General features: G+C 42.9%; 1 protein-coding gene across 3 annotated transcripts in view; it reads left to right on the forward strand.

The window, feature by feature from the left end:
- The first annotated feature begins 554 nt into the window (after positions 1–554).
- The window catches only part of CETP (cholesteryl ester transfer protein), a 35640-nt gene continuing 15086 nt past the window's right edge, over positions 555–21108 (forward strand). Inside the window, exons 1-11 of one of the 3 annotated variants that reach the window (XM_069107781.1) lie at positions 555–668; positions 6868–6961; positions 9266–9398; positions 10416–10530; positions 11697–11831; positions 13542–13612; positions 14152–14239; positions 15639–15708; positions 16480–16540; positions 19032–19123; positions 20840–21019. In XM_069107781.1, coding sequence (XP_068963882.1) covers positions 9278–9398; positions 10416–10530; positions 11697–11831; positions 13542–13612; positions 14152–14239; positions 15639–15708; positions 16480–16540; positions 19032–19123; positions 20840–21019 — 933 coding nt within the window. In that variant the 5' untranslated portion in view covers positions 555–668; positions 6868–6961; positions 9266–9277. Of the gene's footprint in view, positions 669–6867; positions 6962–8910; positions 8978–9020; positions 9145–9265; positions 9399–10415; positions 10531–11696; positions 11832–13541; positions 13613–14151; positions 14240–15638; positions 15709–16479; positions 16541–19031; positions 19124–20839; positions 21020–21108 lie in introns of those variants that run through there. The other 2 variants (XM_069107783.1, XM_069107782.1) reach the window with 2 other exon arrangements.

Raw genomic sequence — 21108 nt, forward strand, 5'->3', positions numbered from 1 at the left:
ACTTCATTCCAGTTCAACAAACATTAATTAAATACCTCTTCCAAGCATTTTTCCATGTCAGGTATTGGAAATAAAATGATGAAAAACCACACAATTCTTGCATGAAGAAACTTACAATCTAGAAGGGAAGAAGCATATACATCTCTAACTCTTCTAGTTGGAATAAAATTCAGGGAGAGAGGAAGTGGTCACTTCTAGCTGGAGGGAACTGGGGAAGGTAGGGCCCATGAAGAGCATGCTACCTGATTAATCTGTCATTTACATCCCTTCCCAGTCATTATCCCCTGGAGTCTTTCATAACCCTTCCAGGAACAGGGAGCTTCATCAGCTCATTAGCTGTGGGTGCTCAGCCCTGTGCAGGGGGAGCCAGCCTTCCCATGGCTCTCACCTCCTCCCCACTAAGCAGTGACCGACAGTACCCTCTCTGGGTATTCACTGGGGTCAATGACAGTCTCAGTCACGGAACAAAGCATAAACAACCAGTGTATGTATCACTGGCCCTGTGTCTACATACACCCTGCCCCCTCCAGTGACCAGGAAGGACAATACCCATCAGGAAATCCCTGTGCAGCTAGGGAAAGACACTGGCTGTTATATGAAGATGGCTCTCAGAGTGTTGAAGTTTGCAGTCAGGAGTTGGGGCAAAATTATGACTTATTGTACTACGGGTGAGTTCATGAGCCAATACTGGTAAAGTCAACATCCCTCTATCAATCAATCAAGCAATCAACAAATATTTATTAAAATGGCTTGTGCCAGGCACTCTGCCAGGGGCTAGGAGTACAGGAACAAAGAAGGAAACAATCCCTGCGTGCAAGGGGCTTACTTTCCTATGGGGAAGAAACTGAACATGTGTGTACACAGAATGAATATAAAGAGGAGCAAGAAAAATACCTACAGAGCAGGTCCGTACAGGGCAGTGTGGAAAGGAGGGCATGAAGAGGTGGGCAGGATGTGTGTGTGTACTGGTGTGCTCATATGTTGATGTAAAGGCTTCATTGAGAAGGTGATACTTGAGCTGTATTCTATGAAGCAGAGATAAAAAGGGAGTGCATTCCAGTGCAAAAGGCACAGTGCAAAAATAGGAGAGGAAGTATTGTGTTTGAGGACTAGAGAAGCAAGTTTGGCAAATCATCGTGTGCAAAGGGAAAGTCATGTCCGATGAGGCTGGGGTCAGGTTGTGAAGGACTTTTATTATATTAGCTCAGCCTACCCATAAACAACTGCTGCTTTTCAATTATTTAGATCTGACTTTATTTGTGTAAAAAGTGTTTTGTAATTGTGCTTATGTAGCTCTGGGTTAATTCTGCAGGTAGATTCCCAAATATTTTATAATGTGGACAGTAACTTTTAAATGGAATTTCTCTTTCTATCTCTTGCTGTTGGGCTTTGTTAGTAATATACAGAAATGCTGATGATTTATGTGGGTTTATTTTATATCATGCAACTTTGCTAAAGTTGTTTTATTATTTCAAGTGGTTTTTTACTTGATTCTCTAAATATATCATCATACCATCTGCAAAGAGTGATAGCTTTGTTTCTTCTTTGCCTATTCTCATTTCTTCAATTTATTTTTCTTCTCTTAATGCCAAAGTTAAAATTTCTGTATCATATTGAATAACAGTGGTGATAATGAACATCCTTGTTTCACCCTTAATCTTCCTGGAAATGCTTCTAGCTTATCCTCATTACATACAAGGCTTACTGATGATTTTTGGTAGATGCTACTTATCATTTTAAGAAAAACTCCATTTATTCCTATGCTCTCTAATGTTTTTAATAGGAATGGGCATTGTATTTTGTAAAAACTTTTTCTGCATCTATTGAGATAATTATATGGTTTCCTGTTGATATTGTCAATTATACTGATAGTTTTCCTAATATTGAACCAGTCCTGCATTCCTGATGTAACTCCTAGCTGGTCATAGTGTATTATTCTCATGACAAGTTGTTATAATTTTTTACTAATATTCTATTTAAAATGTTTGCATTTACATTAATTAGGGAAATCGGTCAATTTTCTTTCTCTGTTTTGGCTCCTGCCGGTTTAGGTATCAGTACCATATTTGTATCATGTAAAGGACTTTAAAAGCTAAACAGAGGGGATTAGATTTTGTCCTAGAAGCAATAAGGAGCTTGTTGAGTAGAGAAGTGACATGATCAGATCAAGGCTTAAGGATAATTGTTTTGGCAGCAGCATGTAGGACAGAATGCAGCAGGGAGAGACTTGAGTCAGGGAGAACAGTCAGGAAGCTGCTGAAATAACCTTGTTTTTTAATCATTTCAGTAGTGTCTGTTTGTGACCGCATTTGGGGTTTTCTTGGCAAAGGTACTGGAGTGGTTTGCCATTTCTTTTGACAGATTACAGATGAGGAAAACTGAGGCAACCAGGGTGAAGTGACTTGCCCAGGGTCACACAGCTGGTAAGTGTCTGAGGTCTATTTGAACTCAAGTCTTACTGACTCCAGGCCCAGCACTCTACCCACTACACCATCTTGCTGCCTGAAATAACCTATGTGAGCTAAGGAGAACCTTAACTAAAGTTATATATGTATGAGGAGACAGAAGGGTTGCAAGAGGTATTGCAAAAGTCAACATGGTAAGTTTGGGCAACTACTTAGGTATGAGAAAGAAGACTTGAGGAAAACACTGCAATTATGAACCTGAGGATTGGAAGGTTGGTGATACCTTCAACAGAAATAGTGAAGTTTGGAAGAGAGAAGACTTTTGGAGAAAAGATGAGTTAAATTTTGAACATGGTTTAATATGTTCCTGGGGTATTTGAAATGCCCAGCAGGCAACTAATGATGTAGAAGGAAAGCCCCAGGGGAGAAGCAGATATAGAGATCTCTAAGTTGTCTGCTTAGGATTATAGTTAAAACCTATGTGAACTAATGAAGTTAGAAAATCAGAAAGGAGAGATAGACACAAACAGACAGACAGAGAGGGAAAAGAACTTTGAGGAGCATCCACAGTTAGGAAGCATGATATAAATGATGGGCCAGCAAAGGAGAAGAAGCAGTAAGACAGGGAGGAGAAGCAGAAGAGGGAAGTGCTATAAAAGCCCAGAGAGAAGAAAGTATCTGGGGTGCAGGTGGGGGTGGTAATGATTGAGAAAGATGAAGAATGAGAGGGAAAATCAGATCTTATAACTCTGGAGAAAGCTTCAGTTAAGTCATGGAGTCAGATGCCAATTGCAAGGAATTGAAGAATGAACGAGGGGGAAATGAAAGCAATGAATATAGAGAGTCGTCCCCCCTCCCCCCCACCCCAGGAATTTGAGAAAGTGTGGAGAGATAATGGATAATAACTTCAGGGGAGAGTTGGGTCTAGCGAAGTTTTTTAAGAATGGAGCGAACTTGGACATGTTCAAGTTATATGTGAAGTGCTTTGCAAACCTTAAAGAGCTACATAACTACTATTATGAAGGTAATAGGAAAGGAACTAGGGAGAAGTTGAAGGAGTGTGTGTGTGTGTGTGTGTGTGTGTGTGTGTGTGTGAAAGAGAGAGACAGAGACAAAGAGACAGAGACAGAGAGAGACAGTGTAGTAAATAGGGAGTAGTAACTAGTTAACTAGGGAGAAGTTGAAGGAATGTGTGTATGTGAGAGAGACAGAGACAGAAAGAGATAGAGAGACAGAGACAGAGATAGAAAAAGAAAGACAGAGACACAGAGACAGAGGATGATTGAAGTTTTAATCTATTCAAGAAGATGGAAGGGGATGGAATCAAACATACAGGTTTGACTTTGACCTTGTCAAGAAGGGCCATCTCTTTGTCATCGACATGGGGAAAGGGAGAGAGAAAGGGTATGGTGTCAAGGGATTTTGAGAAGAAGAAAGTTGAAGAAGAAGAACCTCAAAGTGTATCTTCTCAGTTTTTTTCAAGTAAAGTAAGAGGCACGGTCTACAGCTGAAAGAAGGGGGAAAGAGAAAGTTTGGAATAGCTTCCATGAGGAATAAGATAGGGAATCACTTAGGGGAGGAGTTAAAGGACTGCCTTGCTTCAGTGAGTACCCTGTTGAGTAATATGAATTTATAATATACCTGGTTCAGAAACTTCCTCCAGATCCACTTAGCATCTGATGAGTAGAAGTGGAGGAAATAGATGGTGGGAGTAATACAAGGCTGAATATTGGCGAGAAGTGAGTGACAATGGGACAGTGTGGAGTTGAAACGGATAACTATAGACTTGGTATTGGAAGAGGAAGAAAGCAAAGTCAGAGTCAGGGTAAATGGTCTGAGAATGGATTGAGGGGTGGTGACATTGGAGATCTCAATGAAAATAAAGATGAGGTTTAGGAGCATTGAGGTATAGGGAGAAATGGAATGACAAAAGATTGTGTTCAGATAGAGGAATGTATAACTCCAAATTTAGTTAAGTATGTGAGCTTAGGAAGACTGAGGTATTCTTTTGTATTAGAAATCACATGTGGAGAATTTCAGAGGAAGATTTCATGATGAGAAAAATCCAAATATGGATTTATTCAAATATGTTATTGTTCAAAAAGGCAGTTGATAGTCTACAATTGTATTAGAAATTGCAGCCTTCATATAAGATAACCATAGTAGTACAGGGTACTAACAAACACAAACACACATGTTTTATATATTTTATGTCTATATAAATATCTATATGATACACACACAAAAGTATATAATTTACATATATTGATGTTGATGTGTTGTGATAGTAATGGAATGTAGAGATTCCCCTGTATTGGCTTGGTTTTCAAGTTGATTGTGTTAAAACCCAGAGCTTGTTGATCCCACCTGTGGGATGGGCTTGTTGGTGTGAAAAGGAGTCCTGAACTGGGAGGAGCTGGTGACATAGATTTGGAGAGACACAAGAGAGAGGCAGAAGAACTTTTTGGAAGCAGCACCTCAAGGAGGCAGAGAGAGACTGAGAGAATTGCTGGGGGCCACTTTGAATTGCCCTGGACTTTTGAGACCTGCCCCCTGAGCTGCCAAGGACTGAGGAGACATGGCTGTTTTGCTGGTACTTTGTCTGTTTTGATGTTGTTTTGCCAGATTTGTCCACTGGTGATAGACAGTCCTTTTGTTGAAGAAGTCCTGGAACCTGGCTTTTGGTTAAGAAGCCCTGAGACTGTCCTGCAGACAGAGAGTGAATACTGTCCACTGGTGAAGGACAGTGCTGTTGTTGCAGGGGTCTGGAGACTGTCCTGCAGACAGAGTGAATACTGTCCACTGGTGAAGGACAGTGCTGTTGTTGCAGGGGTCTGGGAACCTTTCTGTTGGTTCAGAAGCCCTGAAGAAGGATTTTCTTGTTGTATGTTTACAGAAATCCTGGGAGAGGGTTTTGCTAATGTTTTCAGGAGTTCTAGGACTGTTCTGCAGACAGAGGATGAATTAATGAAGAGACTGGCAATGTATCTTGTGGCCTTGCTAAGCCTGGTCTCCCCAGGAACTAAGATTGCTGAGAACTTGCCTCCTGTCAAGATGAAGAAAAGACCTCCATTTGGGTATTAAGTGCTGTGCTTAAACTTGATGTAACTCTGGGGTAGATTCAATTGTGATCCAGGGGTGGGGAACTTTTGACCTTTTTGTGCTCTGTGATTGAACAAATGAAGGTACTTTACTTATGTTTGGAAACTAATCTCCATTTGAGAAGAGGGGTTTTGTGGTGGACTAAATGAAGGTACACGCCTAGGGGTGGAGTAGTATTTAGAACAGGGACTTTGTAATTGATTGAATGATTGGAAGGTCCTGGGGTGGGGTAGTACTGGGAGATTATTTAATCACCTTTAGTAAATGCTGTATTTTGAATGATGTCATGTTTTGACCTTCTCTGTTCTTGGTTTGTCACTGAATAAAATGGAGAGCACCTATGCTGGTATTCTGAACCTTGGGAAGTTGCCTTTGCTTGACATTACATTACATGTGTCTATATAATATTTTGTGAATATATTTATTTCTATGTATATATAGTGCATATAGGACAGTGTAGAGTTGAAATGGATAACTATAGTATTGGAAGAGGAAGAAAGCAAAGTCAGAGTCAAGGTAATGATAATACAGGTAATACATAAATTATGTATATGTAAATATAAAGATGAAAGTATATTATGTAAATATCATGTAAATCATAAGTAAATCTATGATATATAAACATGTGCCTAGATGTATTATGTTGATATTGATATAGACATGTATGAATTTATATATCTTTACAAAGAAATTGCTATTAAATTTGGAGCATCTGGGCATCAAGGTTAGAAAGAAATTAGTGACTTGGATTCCTATTTTTGACAGCATACTTTGCTGTTTGAAGGTTGTAGCCCACGAGGTCAACTTCAGTTGTGGTCAGAATTCCAGAACAAGTGATTAAAAGTGACAGTTGTAAATATTTCAAGAAGGAAGTGATCATCACAAATACCCAGTCTGTGTTTATCAAGGATGGGACAGGGCAGGTTAGCCTCATCACTGTGGACAGATCAGGGGAATGCCATGCATTGAAGAAGAAGGGCAGTTATGATCCCTTACAGAACTGGCATCCTACCAACTTTCAGTAGTCTGGAACAGGGGGACTAAGCTTATTATGAATAAAGAAGTTTATTGTGGATAAATGTAAAACTCTGCACTGGGGTTTACTAGAGCAACTGTAGATGATAGGGAGGCTTAGCTTAGCTAGACAGTGGTTGACATTTTGGGGTTTAAATAGACTACAAACTCAATATTAGTGAAAAATGTGATATGGAGCTTTAAAAAAAAAAACAGCTCTTTTGATCCTAGGCCACATTAGTAGGGACCTCATGATATATACAAGGGAGGTGAATATACTGTTGTATTCCCTCCTGTTCAGAGCATATCTGGGATATTCTATTTGCTTTTGTCTATTGTATTATAGGAAAGAAGACATTATAAGGCCAGGAAAGGCAGCTAGCCTTGGGGCCAAAAAGAGTACCTGCTGCTTCTGACACAGACTAGCTGTGTGACCCTGGGTAAGTCATTTAACTTCTCAATGTTCTAGGCTACTCTCTATGATTATAAATTGCAGAGAAGCATAATGAGAGTTTGTCCAGCCTGGAGTTCTCTTCACCAAATAAAATCACAGATCTGGTCCACTATTCCTTTCCTATTGACAATTCAGAGTGATTCTTTTTTTTTTTAATTATTTTTTATTGAGCAATCAGGGTTAAGTAACTTGCTCAAGGTTACATGGCCCAGTTATTCCTGGGTGTGGTGCTGAGTGTCTGAGCCCGGGATTCGATCTCCAGGTCTATCTCAACACTGGAGCCAGTGCTCTTACTCGCTGTGCTACCTGGCCGCCCCCAGAGTGATTCTTGAGGAGGGCAACCAAGAGAGCAAGGAAGTTGAAGATCATATCCTATAAGGGGCCATCAAAGGAATTGGAGATTTTCAATGTGGGGGATACCAGGCTTAAGAACGCTGGTAGCTGTCTTCAAATGTTTGAAATGTTGTTGGGAAGAGGGGTCTGACCCATTTTGCTTAGCCTCTGGGCAGAACTAAGAACAGTTCATGGTAGGTATAAATTTAGATTCAGTAAGGGAAGATTTGGGGCAGCTAGATGGTGCGGTAGATAGAGTATTGGGCTTGCATTCAGGAAGACTCAGCTTCCTGAGTTCAAGTCCGGCCTCAGACACTTATTAGCTGTGTGACCCTGGGCAAGTCCCTTAACCCTTCTGCCTCTGTTTCCTCATCTGGGGAAAGAAATGGCAAACCACTACAGTATCTTTGCCAAGAAAACCCCAAATGGGATTATGAAGAGTTGGACATGACCAAAACAACTGAACAACATGGGGAAGACATACCTAACAATTTAGCCATCCAAAAGTGCAGTTGGCTGTCTCAAGTGGTAGTGAGTTCCCTGCTTCTAGAGATTTTCAAGTACTGGAAGGTGGAAAGCACCTTGGAAGCCACCCATCCCAACCCCTTCATTTTGTAGACACAGAAACGAAGGCCCGGGGGGGGGGGGGGGGTTAGGTTACTTGCTCCAGGTCACATGTGGTCAGAGGTGGCATTTGAGACCAAGCCTTTATGCCACCATGATGGGGAAGACAGAGATTCCTCTTCAGTCTGGCTGATGACTGTTGAGGCCCCTACCATTCGATGAGATGCTGACAGTGCTTCATAAGATGCTCTACACAAAATAGGTAATTAATAAATATGCACCAGATATTTGTATTGTGTGGTGGCTGTTTAGGACAGCAAGGTGGCACAATGGACAGAGTGCTGGGCCTGGTATCTCGAAGACTCTTCTTCCTGAATTCAAATCCAGCCTCAGACACCTACTAGATGTGTGACCCTGGGCAAGTCACCTAACCCTGCTTGCCTCAGTTTCCTTATCTATAAAATGAGCTGGAAAAGGAAATGGCTAACCACTCCAGTGTCTTTACCAAGAAAACTCCAAATGAGATCATGAAGAGTTGGATGTGACTAAAAACAACAATGAACAACAACAAAAAATAGTGACTAGTTAGTCTGCAGTTTAGAGGAGGTAGAGAAAGCAGACACAAGCTAGAGGTTTGTCCAGGGAAGGTGTGGAGCTCATCTGGGCTTTAAATAGGGACTTGGGAGACCAGGTCAGAATCCTGGGTACTGGTAAGCCATTATTATGATACATTCTTCCACCCAAGGGTAGAGCTGAGGAAACCCAAGGCCAGATCACATCAGAAAGGAAGGAATAATCTCCAGGGGCTGATAAGGAAGACTGAGGGAATAATAGACCTAAAAAGAGGATAGGAATGTTCTGGAAGGCCAAGCACTGTACCAGGGATAAAATGGACTTGGGAACAATGAGGGGAAAGAGGAAGTGATTAGATAGCGGGGCCAGCAAACTCTGAGATGTCCCGCCCAGGTTCCTCCTCTCTCCAATAGATTGTCCTGCCCTGGAGAGTGGCCTTGGTGGTGTTTCTTTAGAGCAATTGAGGTTTCTGAGGGGAGGACAGACAGGCATTCCTAGTATCCCTAAGTCTCTGACCTTCTACCCTGGACTGGTAGTTGGATATTTTTCTTTCTGGCGCTGGGGGTTTATCCCATACCAAGCCCACTGTGGGAACCTTATCTGAACTTATACTTTGGAGTGAGCAGAATGAGGGGCTGCCATTCTCTGGGGGATAAAGACCGACATTTTTAGGAAGTGGCCCAGCTACTAAGGAAACCGGTACTGCTCTCATACACACCCTGTCCCATAGGGAGGGGGGGAAGTCACATCAGTCCTGCCTCCCTGCTTCTGGGGTATAAGAGTCACTGGGGGCTCTGGATGACCAGCCACTCTCTCCTAGGCCCCAAGGACCATGCTGGTGGCTGTTCTTCTCTCACTGGCCCTGCTGGGCACCACCGAGGCTTGCAAAGGGCAGTCATCCTCTTCCCAGACTGGCATTGTGTGCAGGATCACCAGACCAGCCATCTTGGTGTGTGAGTACCAACTGTGGGTCCCTCACTGGGGAAGAAGTGGTGCTCTTCAGAGTTGGGACAAGCCCTCTGGTTCTCTGAGCTGAGCTGAGCCCTTGTTAAGTAGCCAGCCCAGGGGGGAAGTGTTGGCTTTTCTTCTTCTTCTCAGTCAAGCTGCCTGCTAACCTGTAAACCCATTTCAAAGGTGGATTTTATACATGGGTTAAGACATCCAAAGAGAATGGGGGTGGGGGTGGGTCTTAAGAGCATCAATCCTCTTCAGGATTGCAGCATAGACATCAAATTATACTATAATAACTCTTCATTAGCCACACTTGGCTTATCCCAGGCAGCTATTTTAATTTCAGCTTGACTACTGGACAATCTGACCTCCACTGCATCTCTGGTGGATGATCAGAAAATTCAGATTCACTTTGTTACCAACCATGGACAAGCAGAACCAGGAGGGGAAACTTGCCCCAACGAGGAAAAATATCATACCAATGCCCCCTAGATGATCCTATATCCAGTTTTAAGGGAGCCATCTATGGCCAAGGTTTGGGAGCAAGTCTATGACTAGGGGCAGCTGGGTGGCACAATAGATAGGAGGCCTGGGGTCAGGAAAACTCATCTTCCTGAGTTCAAATCTGGCCTCAGATACGTACTAGCTGTATGACCTTGGGTAAGTCACTTAACCCTGTTTGTCTCAGTTTCCTCATCTGTAAAATGATCTGGAGAAGGAAATGGCAAATCACTCTAGTATCTCTGCTGAGAAAACTCCAAATGGGGTCACAGAGAGTCAGACACAACTGAAGTGACTTAACAACTATGACCAAAGCAAGAGAGGTGAGCCTATGGTAAAAGTCAGATGGTCAGTCCATCATCAAAGTTAGGTAGCATTCTATTGCTAGAATTCAAGGTCAACTCTGTCACCTTTGGCAACCTTCTTAAATCCATAGAAATCTTTAGGAAAGGATTTAAATGTAAGTGCTTGAGGGGTACCATAAGAAGTCTTACAGTAACATTTACTTCTGTTTCTAGTGAACCAAGAAACCACAAAAGTGATTCAGAAGGCATTCCAGCGTGCCACATATCCTGACATCAAGGGAGAGAGAGTTATATTTTTCCTGGGCAAAGTCAACTACGGTCTGTACAAGTGAGTCTAGGGGCTTGGTGAAAAACCAGATCATTCTTTGCTCTCTTTCCCATTTTTCATTCCATATCATATACATTGAGGGCCAAGATTGTGGGAAAGGGACAGCATGGGAGTCATTTGCCCAAGGTCACACCGAGTCAAAGGCACAACCAGACCAGAACCTAGGTTGCCTGACCACTTTCTCCCTGCTCTCAGTGCACCAGAGAAGAAGCCCTCACAGACACACCATCCTTTCTAGACGTGGGATGTTACTATAATGAAGCAAATGTCCCCACCTGCATGAAGGCACAGCTCTGAAAGCAAGCGGAACATTCTGTAGCACTACATAGACACATACCATTTTTATTAAAAACTAATGAATCAGAAGCACATTCAATGTGAATTGTCACATTCTTCTCATAGTTTAATTAGGTAAAGTTTATTGATGAATAGAGAGCTGGCCTTGGAGCCAGAAAAAGCTGGGTTCAGGTCCTATCTCTGACACATATTGGCTGTGTGACTCTGGCTGAGTTAACCCTTTGTTGTCCCAGGCACTTATCAAAGATGGAGTTACAGAGTAACTAATTATCTACCTGGGGAGAGACAATTTCCTCAGGGTGTGGCCCCTATCCCAATGAAATTAGAGGTCTGGGCCAAAAAGAATATAATAATAATAAATACATCTCAGTATTCATATATTTACATGTAAGTGTTTGATGCTTTGACCTTAATCCCTTTCTGAGCCCATTTTCCAACTTGCAAATGAGAAATTTGGGGTCAGATTATCTTAGAGGTTTCTTTTCCCTCTGACATTCCATGTTCTAAGAGTGGGCTAGTGGATAAAGAGCTGGCCTCAGAGCAAGGAAGACCTGGGTTCCAGTTCTCTTGATGACTCATCCTTGCTACATGACCCTGGGCAGATAAAGACCCTACATTGCAGAGACCTGCATTGGAGAAAATCTTCCTCCAGTTTCCAGTGGAAGGGAGTTTCTAATAGAAATGAAATTTCAGTCCTTAGTGGTTACATTTTCTATTCTCAGACTCCTTCCAGCCCCCATATTCTGTGATTCTTGGATTTGTTTGAGTAGTGGTGACTGGGGATACTCCTTCTGTTCTGTTTCTGTCCTGGACTCTGCCCCACCTCCACCCACCCCACCACGAGGTCTGATTTCTGTTTCCTCTCCCAGCATTCAGATCAGCAACCTGTCCATCTTCAGCAGCCAAGCAGAGCTGAAGAAAGATAAGAGCATAGACATTGCAATTCAAAATGTGTCGGTAATCTTCAAAGGAACCCTCCGCTATGACTACAATGGGGGCTGGCTGTAAGTATCCTTTCAAGCCTTTTTTGAGCTAGAAGACCTAGCTCCTTGAGGGCAGGGACTGTCTTTTTGTATCCCTAGCATGTAGCACTGTTCCTGGCACATAGAGGATGCTTAATAAGTATTTATTGATTGACTGAGTTCCAACTTGCTGCATAAGGTTGAGCAAGGCATTTCTCTCCTGCAGGCCTCAATTTTTTCAACTGCAAATTGGGGGTATTGGCTTAGATCAGAGATTCCCAAATTTATTTGGCCTAACACCCCCTTTCCAAAAAAAAATTACTCAGTGCTTCCCCTGGAAATCTACTTTCTTTAACCCTTTAATAATTTTTAAAATTTGCATCATTTCAAAAATATATATATATTTTTAATGATGAATCTTAAATTTAATAATTTATTATAAAATTTGTGGGGTTTTTCCTGCATTGAGATTTTGATGATGCAATGTTTTATCATGTAATAATATAGTATCATATTGTAAATAAGTCATTATACACACATATTCCTGCAGAGGAATGCTGGACTTCCCAACAATGTGTGCCATGCTCACTTGCCAGCACTTACTTATTAAGACCTGTCAGCGTACTTGACCAGTGATCATTTATAACTTGCATTTTGTTTATTTGGAAAATAATGTAATCACTATGACTTTAACTCTCACAACAGATGAAACATGTATGAAATTTTTCAAAATTTTCTTATCTGTTCTTCTTTCCTTATACTTCCACTGCCCCTTTATTTTTATTTAACATCCTCCAATTGCACTGGAGGCTAAAATGCCCCCTCCCCCCCCCCATCATTTCAGTGCCATCCCAGCAGGCAGTATTGCCCACTTTGGGAACCTCTGGCCCTAGATTCTCTCAAAGGTACCTTCCTTCTCTGATGGCCTGCAATTCCATAATCCCACATATCCTCAGGCAAATAACTCACAGAAAAGCCTTTCTAGTTGACCAGTCAGTTACACATCTCTTCCTCTCTGGGTCCCCAGTTTTCCCAGGTAATGCTTAAAGTTTTTCTGTGGGTGTTCTTCATTTTATAACAAATTCTTTATACCAAATCCCAGAAGCATAACAAGGATATAGATGGAAATAAATTATGTCACTTGAAAATTCAGTCTTAAAGGATTTAGGAAAAAGATTCCTGGCTATATCTGAAAATTTCAGAACCTGAGACAAATTCAGAGTGGAGGGGAAACAGCAATAAGAAGGCTGTCTGCTACAGCTGGGTGCAAACGGGGTCTCTCCCACTCTCTCTCTCTCTCTCTCTCTCTCTCTCTCTCTCTCTCTCTCTCTCTCTCTCTCTCTCTCTCTCTCTCTCTGTGCATTTACTTCTTCCCCATACTGCCTCAGGAGGAAGTGCCCTCTCTAGATGTTGTTACCCTGGGACAAAGCCCTAGACACTCTCTGCTACTTACATCTCTGCAAGGACCTAATATGACCTCTGATTGATCAGCTCTGGGGTCCCAGCAGAGTAGCTCAGTTAGCTTGCTAAGTGTTGCAAACTTAGCAGGTCTCATTCCTTGGGCCCCATGCTATATTTCCTATTTCATGGGGACTTCGTTTGTTATGCACATTTTCTCCCACCAGGAATGCATTACTTTTCTGTGGTGAAGGAACAGACCCCTGGGTTCTTTAAGGTTCTTTCTTCTGGTTCCATGGAGCCAGAGAAGTATATTTTAATATCTTAACTTTACTTATTTATCTTCCTTGTTAGACTGGAAGTTCATCGGTCTGTTGACTTTGAAATCGACACTTCACTTGACCTCCAGATCAATACCCAGCTAAGTAAGTAAGCGCCATACTGAGCCATGCCTTGTGACTTGGGTCTTGCACCTCTCCCATGGCCCTGGTCTTGGCATCTGGAATTTACTCAGGAGACTGAAGCAGCTACTTGGGGGGTGAGCGTGGGAGTTGGGGCCCCTGGGTTCTGTCCTCAGTTCTATCACTTGTTAGTTATGTGACCCTGAGCCAGTCATTTCACTCTGGGGCTTTCCTTTCCTTATCCTTCATGTGGGAATAAGGTCTACCTTGATCAGTGTTGTGTTGTGATTCAAATCAAAAACATATGGAACAGTGACATAATGAGCACAAAGGATCAGTTTTTCTTTTGCAGTCTCAGTGGGCCCCCTATTCCCATCCCAGAAGGGGAGAGACTACCCACAGGGCACGTAACCCCCTCAACCCATCCCAAACCCATTGCCCTGTTGGCAATTTCAGAGTGGAGGGGATTTGGTTGGTGCGCTGCCATGGCCTAGCTCGGTGGTGCTTTGGCTCCCCCTGCTGGCTGAGGCCGCTTATCATTGGGGCTTATTTTCTGAGAACAGATTGCGAGGCAGGGCGTGTGCAGGCTGACACCTCCGACTGCTACTTGTCTTTCCACAAGCTGGTCCTGCGTCTTCATGGAGAAAAACAGTGAGTGCTTCCTCCACCCCAGCAGCAGCTCTGCCATTCTGTGTCCTGAGGCCCCTCCTGACTGACCCCGCTGACATCTGTGTTCTAAGATCCTCCCAGCCCTGGCGGTCTATGTGCTGTGTCCTTACTCTCATTTAAAAAAAAAAAAACAATTTTTAAAAATACATGCATATATATATGTGTGTGTGTGTGTGTGTGTGTGTGTGTGTGTATCTATGTGTATATGACCTGGGTAGACAAGGGTCTACATGAGTCTACAACTATGCGTAGACAATTTTATATATATACACACACACATGTGTAATTGTCTATACATAATAAATATAGACATACATTTTGGCACACATTTGTGGACTCATGTAGACCCCTGTTACAGTCATATATTGAGTGTAATTGTGTGATTGCATATAGATAGAGTTCTTTGGGATGAGGGACCCAGCGTGCTAAAGTGGAAAGAACACTGATTTCGGAGTCAAAACTCCTGCCACATATCACCTGTATGACCTTGGGCAAATCATCACCTCTCAGAAACTATTTCCTCATTTGTAAAATGAGGAAGCCAGACTAGATGACCTCAAAAGTTCTTTCTAGCCTTAAATCTATGATCTTATAGGATTTGTAACTAGTGGAAGAGCTATAAACAGGAATTCTAGCATCTAGGGAAAATTCAGTTGAAGAAGGTCTAGAAAGGGATTGTGGCTTCTTTTCCTTTTCAGATCCCTTTGATGAGAGTTATAGACTGCAGAGGCAAATATCCCTTTTCCCGCTATCATTCCTTGTTCCTTCATGCCCCTTCCCCTCAGTTCAATAGCTCTGGAGCCCCTATGCTACTCTGTCTTTCCTTTCCATTGTGCCCTCTGGAACACCGTTCCATTGATAACAAACTGCCCTTTGTCTTTCTTCCCAGTCTCTTTCATCTATTTGCCTTCATGTAAACATAGTTTCCCAAGAAAACACAAATTCCTGGCTACTCCTCCCACCTGAGTGCTATGTTACCTCCTTTCATAGTCCCTGACACATTGAGTCAGGAGGAGGAAGAGTAGACATAGGCCTTACTTCTCACTGACACTTCCACATCTTCCCTTTACCAATTTACCCCCATCCCTCTATGTATCACCCTGTCCACATATTATTGGCTATTCCTATTCTCACCAAATTTCCACCTCTTGTGATCCTTATCCCTGTAGAACCTTCCCCTTTAACCCCAATGGTACTGGTAGAAAACCTCTGGATGAGACTGGTCTCCAGATTGTAGCATGGAGGCCTTCCTTAGACTTCAGTGCCCGGGTCAAAGCCCTAGGTACCCCACTTGAGTTATGACTCTGAACAGAGGCATGACTGAAGGATTTCCTTCCTACTGAGAATGAACTAAAACCAGATGCTTTTCTACCTCCAACAGACCAAGCTGGATTGAACAGTTGTTTACAGACTTCATCTCCTTCACCCTGAAGCTTATCCTGAAAGGGCAGGTAAGAACTTTTCTATAGAGGCAAGATGATCCCTCACCAGAATGTCCTCCTTTGAGCTGACAAGGCTCTGTCCCTAGAGACTAGGCTATGGAGCAAAGTGTCAGGCAATTCAGGTCACTGATGTTCCTTCACTTTGAAAAATGACCCACACTGGGGCAGCTAGGTGGCACAGTGAATAAAGCACCAGACCTGGAGTCAGAAGGACCTGAGTTCAAATCCGGCCTCAGACACTTAACACTTACTAGCCGTGTGACCTTGGGCAAATCACTTAACCCCAATTGCCCAGGCTTCCCCCCTCCAAAAAAAAAAGAGTAGGATTGCTACTCTTGGGGTGTTTTTGTTTTAGGAGTGGCTAGGTGGCGCAGTGAATAGAGCACCAGCCCTGGAGTCAGGAGGACCTGAGTTCAAATACAGCCTCAGACATAACACACACACAAAAAACTAGCTGTGTGACCTTAGGCAAGTCACTCAACCCCAATTGCCCTCCAAAAAGAAAAAGAAAAATGACTCACAAAGCAGGTTCCCCCGAGTCCCTAAATATAGATGCCATTGGCATCTGAAGGAATATGGCCAATTCCTCACACTTGTCCATTGGATTCACTTGGCTTGACCCATATCTCATTGCTGGGTAGTGGAGGTACCTGATGGGGCTGAGACCTGGAAGGGAGGGAGGATTCATCCAGCTCTGATGCCACAGGGATTTGAAAGAGGCCCATTCTCCAGTCTGCACCCCCTACATCTCTCTTTCTGTTCTCGTCTCTCATTCCTCAGGTGTGTAAAGAAATCAGTGTCCTTGCCAACATCATGGCCAATTTTGTCCAGGACAAAACAGGTAAAATGGGCCCTCTTTTAAACCTTCCTTCTATTTTTTCTCCAACCTCTTGCATCTCCATCCTTCACAAATAATTTATAATAGGATTTGTATCTGGAAAGATATAAGGTAGGCAGTAGGGCACCAGAATGCATTTGGATTCAGCTGAATGGCTGGATACAAAGAAGAGTCATTAGTGGATCTGTATCAATTGGCAGGAGGTCTCCAAAGGAGTGCCCCAGGGATTTGTACCAGGAACCCAACCAGTGGGTCAAAGAATGACTTCCATGCTTCTGAGTGTTACTGGGAGGACCCAAGTGACTGGATAGTTGTTTAGGAGGAGGAGGAGGACAAGGACGAGGAGGAGGGGGAGGAGGAAGAAGAGGAGGAGAAGCAGCAGCAACAGCAGTAGTAATAGTAATTAGCCAGTATTTATATAGTAAGTATTATCTGCCAGTCATTGTGCTAAGCACTTTACAAAGATCATAACACTTGATCCCCAAAACAAGCCTGGGAGGTAGATGTTACTACTAGTCTCATATTTTGAAGAAACTAAGGCAAACAGAGATTAAGTGAGTCACCCAAGTCACACAGTTAGTAAGTGTCTGGAGCTGGATTCGAAATCAGGTTTTCCTGATGCCAGGCTCAGCACTCTTTCAACTCTGCCACTTAGACCTAGATTGAATGAACTGCTACCTCTGTGCTCTGATAGCAGGTTTGAGAACCTCCAGATAGGGTTGTAACTAGACGAAATTATAATTCAGTGATGGGAGCAGGGAAGAGGGCCTGCAGGACAGAGGCCAGCCTGATAGAGAGGAGACAGCTATAGTGTACACAACACAGTACAACAAGGTAGCGGGCAGTAGCATGAGAGTATCCAGAGCAGTTGTACATTAGGAAGGAACAGCCTCTCCCTCAGAGGGTCCTGAAGGGCATTTTGCCCTCTGTCTCTAGGGAAGGCACAGAGCAAAGCACAGGGCCTCCAGTTGTCTTTGGAAGGAATCACAAAAGCAGGCCCATTCATGAAGAAGCATACCCCCTACACCCATTTTGCTGCTTGTGGGGAAAACCCACCTGCCTCATGCTAGTGTGGCTCTGGTTCCAGAAAGTACCCTCCCTTGCACTGAAGATTCTTATTCAAATTAAGTCAGTAATTGTTACCAAACAGCTATTATGCAGACAGATGGTATCCTAGACTTAGACACTGCAGGGGGCTAAAAAAAAAGTCCTGTCTAGTTAGGGAGCACAAGAATCACCCCAGGATCAGTGCAGGATATGTAAATAACATATGAGAGGCACAGATAATAAAAGCTATAGGAGGTCAGAAGGAGAGATAACTGTAGGCTGAGGTGGTCAAGGAAGGCTGCATGATTTGAGCTAGACCTTTCTTGTTACTATTAGCAACAGTAGCAAGATCTATTCTGTGGCCAGCACTGTGCTAGGCATTAGGGCTGCCTGGGTGATTTGGTGCAAAGTACTCAACCTCTCTGGGCCTTATTTTCACTCTCCATAAAATAAAGGGATTAGACTAGGTGACCTCTTAGGTACCTTCCAGGTCTAGATTGCTGATCCTAAGTATAAGATATAGCCCTTTCCCTCAAAGGGGGAAATTAATTTATAAAACAAGACATGTCATTGGTCAGTTGTCTGTGAGAGATACAGACTAGAATTGCTTCAGGAGTCCAGAGAAAGGAGAGATAAGTGAGAAATAGAACAAGGGGAGACTTCATAGAGAAAGGAAAACATAAACAAAAGCTTTGAACAGGCTTAAAAAGAAAGACGAGTGGGCTAGGTGGTGCAGTGAATAGAGCATTGGCCCTGGAGCCAGGAGGATCTGAGTTCAAATTCCACCTCAGACACTTAACACTTACTAGCCATGTGACCTTGGGTAAGTCACTTAACCCCAATTGCCCTGCCTTCCCCCCCAAAAAAAGACAAGATTAAGGCATCCCCCCCCCAAATTGGGAACCTAGGGAAGTTATTTATGGCTTTTCGTGCTTGAACTTTAACAAAATACAGACGTGTGAAGATGACTGCAAGATTCTGAGCCTGAGTGACTAGGAGAATGGTAGTACCATGGACAAGGACTGGGAGGTTAGGAGGGAGACTGAGAGTGAGGGAAAAACCACACAGGCCATGGCTACACCCTCTTTAAGCACTGAGGAAAGTGCAAACAAAGTAAAGTTTATTCTTCCTCCAATCAAATGCTCCTTTACCCATGGGGGAAAACAGGTCCTGACTTGGATCCATTTTGTGAGGGCAGGAAGAAAGGGAATGTAGGTGATATCTGAGGTCAGAGAAATGAGGTCATTTTTCTCCCTAAATCAAAATTGAAATGGGGATAGAATCTTGATGTCTTGAGATTAGGTCTTCAAATCTCACAGTTCTGTCCCCTCTCCATGCATGTACGTGTAATGGCTGGGGTGGGGGTAGAGATAGTTGAGGTAGAGAAGAAAATGTCAAGAGCATCATTTAGGATTCCTAAGCTAGCTTCTGATTTTTCTCCTTTCAGCTAACTTCCTCACAGATGGAGATATTGGTGTGGACATCTCCCTTACTAGAGCCCCAGTAATCAAAGACCGATACCTGGAGTCACATCACAAGGTTGGAATGAGACAGGGAAGGCATTTATAGATGGGGCTTCTGGAGGTGCTGGGCTTAGGATGAACCTGAATCCTGGTTCCTGTCCTATTGATGGGGTGCTTGGGTGCTTGGACCCCAATTCCAAGATCACATTTCTTCCTAGCTTCAAAACACTCTCTCTGACAACTTTCTCCCTAGTCCAAGGACACTATGCCTAGCAATAACTCATGAGTGGACCCCAGCAAAACAAACTATCTTTCCCCATCACAAGAACAAGTTGACCTCTGAAGAAATCCTCTTGTAGAAACAGGACTATCTTGTAACTACAGAATAATCATGTATTGATTCTCAAAGTTATCATATGCAATCCAGAGACCAAGCTATAGACATCAACTCCCAAAACAAGATAGTTGCTCCAGATGTAACAGACCAAAAATATATCCCTGAGAAACCCCTTTGCCTGGTTTTCAGTAGTAACCATGGTTGTAAGTTATCACCTAGTTAGCATACCTGCCAGATAATACACAACTTTTCCTAGATAAGCTTTAGCATTATTCCTGTTAAGTGATAATTATTCCTTTAAGGAACTCTGTCCACTATATTGGAGTTACAATAAGCCTTCACCAACTTAACCTGAAGAATGTTTGAGTCAGGGGCTGCTAAGTGGCGCAGTGGTGAATAGAGCACTGGCCCTGGAGACACTTAACAAAAAAAAAATAGTGGTGTGATCTTGGGCAAGTCACTTAACCCCGATTGCCCTACCTTCCCCCCTCCAAAAAAAAAAGAAAAGGAAAAAAAGAATGCTTGAGTCCATGAATTAATTCCAGATGACCCTGTCCAGTACTCTGGTCTTTGGGGGATCTCTAAACCCCTTAAATCTCAGCACTATTACTGAAATTTACTGTGCATGAGATCTTGGACAATTCATTTAATTTCTCTAGTCCTCATTTATAAAATGAGAGGGCTGGAATAGAGTATCTCCTAGGTACTTTCCAACTCTAGTTTCTATGACACACACCTAACCCTATTCCCATGAGATCCAGTTTGTGGAAAAAGATCACACTTGTTTTTCTTTCTAGGGCTCTTTCCCAATGTCTGTTTCAGAGCTCAGTAAGAATTTTCTTGGAAATAACTGTCCCAAGTCTTCCAGTAACCTCTGCCCTATTTCTTTCTTTACCATCACCACTGATTTAGGGCAAAGGTCAAACTTCTCCATCTGCAAGTCAAGTCCAACCAACTGACTAGCCATACCAACAGGGGGGAAGCTCTCACATGGGATAATCCAGGAGCCATAGGGAGAAGCTAGCAAAGGAACAAATTTAGGGTAAAAACATTCTAACAATGAGAGTTTTTCCAGAGTGGAAAGAACTGCCTCAGGAAGTGGTGAATGAGGACCAAATTGAAAGTCTGAGGCAAAGATTGGATGACTGTTCAGTTGGGTGTGCTGTAGGAAGGATTCTTTTTGAATTATGGATTGGACAAGATGGCTAATGAGGGTCTAAAATTCTGCTAAACAGTGAAAAGGGCCATGCTGCTGATATTAATACTGATCTCTGTCCTTTGCATGTGAGATAACTGACATCAAGGTAAAGAGGGTGAATGGACATGCTGGAGGGCAGGGAAAATCAACATCGTCCTCAGTAAATTTGAAGACTGGTGATTCTGCCAAATAGTTGACAATAACTTAACAAAACAAAGTCTTGGAATTCTCTCACCCTCCTCTGATTTTTCCTCTAGGGTTTCCTGACCTACAAGAATCAATCCTCAAGTTTTCAGGACTCCACTTATACCCCAAACCTCTTGGGTGACTCTCGAATGCTGTATTTTTGGTTTTCTGATAAAGTCTTAAGCTCCCTGGCAAAGGCTGCCTTCCTGGACAAGAGACTGATGTTAACCCTGACAGGAGATGAGTTCAAGGTCAGAAGGAATGGGCTTCCATGTCTGGGGGGAAGTGTAACATCCACCTATGCCTGAATCGGGAGACGAGAGAGAGAGAGAGAGAGAGA

The sequence above is a fragment of the Petaurus breviceps genome, unplaced genomic scaffold, assembly GCF_028583685.1.
Source record: "Petaurus breviceps papuanus isolate PSGF00001 unplaced genomic scaffold, PetGlider_PUasm1.0 90281, whole genome shotgun sequence".
Lineage (NCBI taxonomy): Eukaryota > Metazoa > Chordata > Mammalia > Diprotodontia > Petauridae > Petaurus > Petaurus breviceps.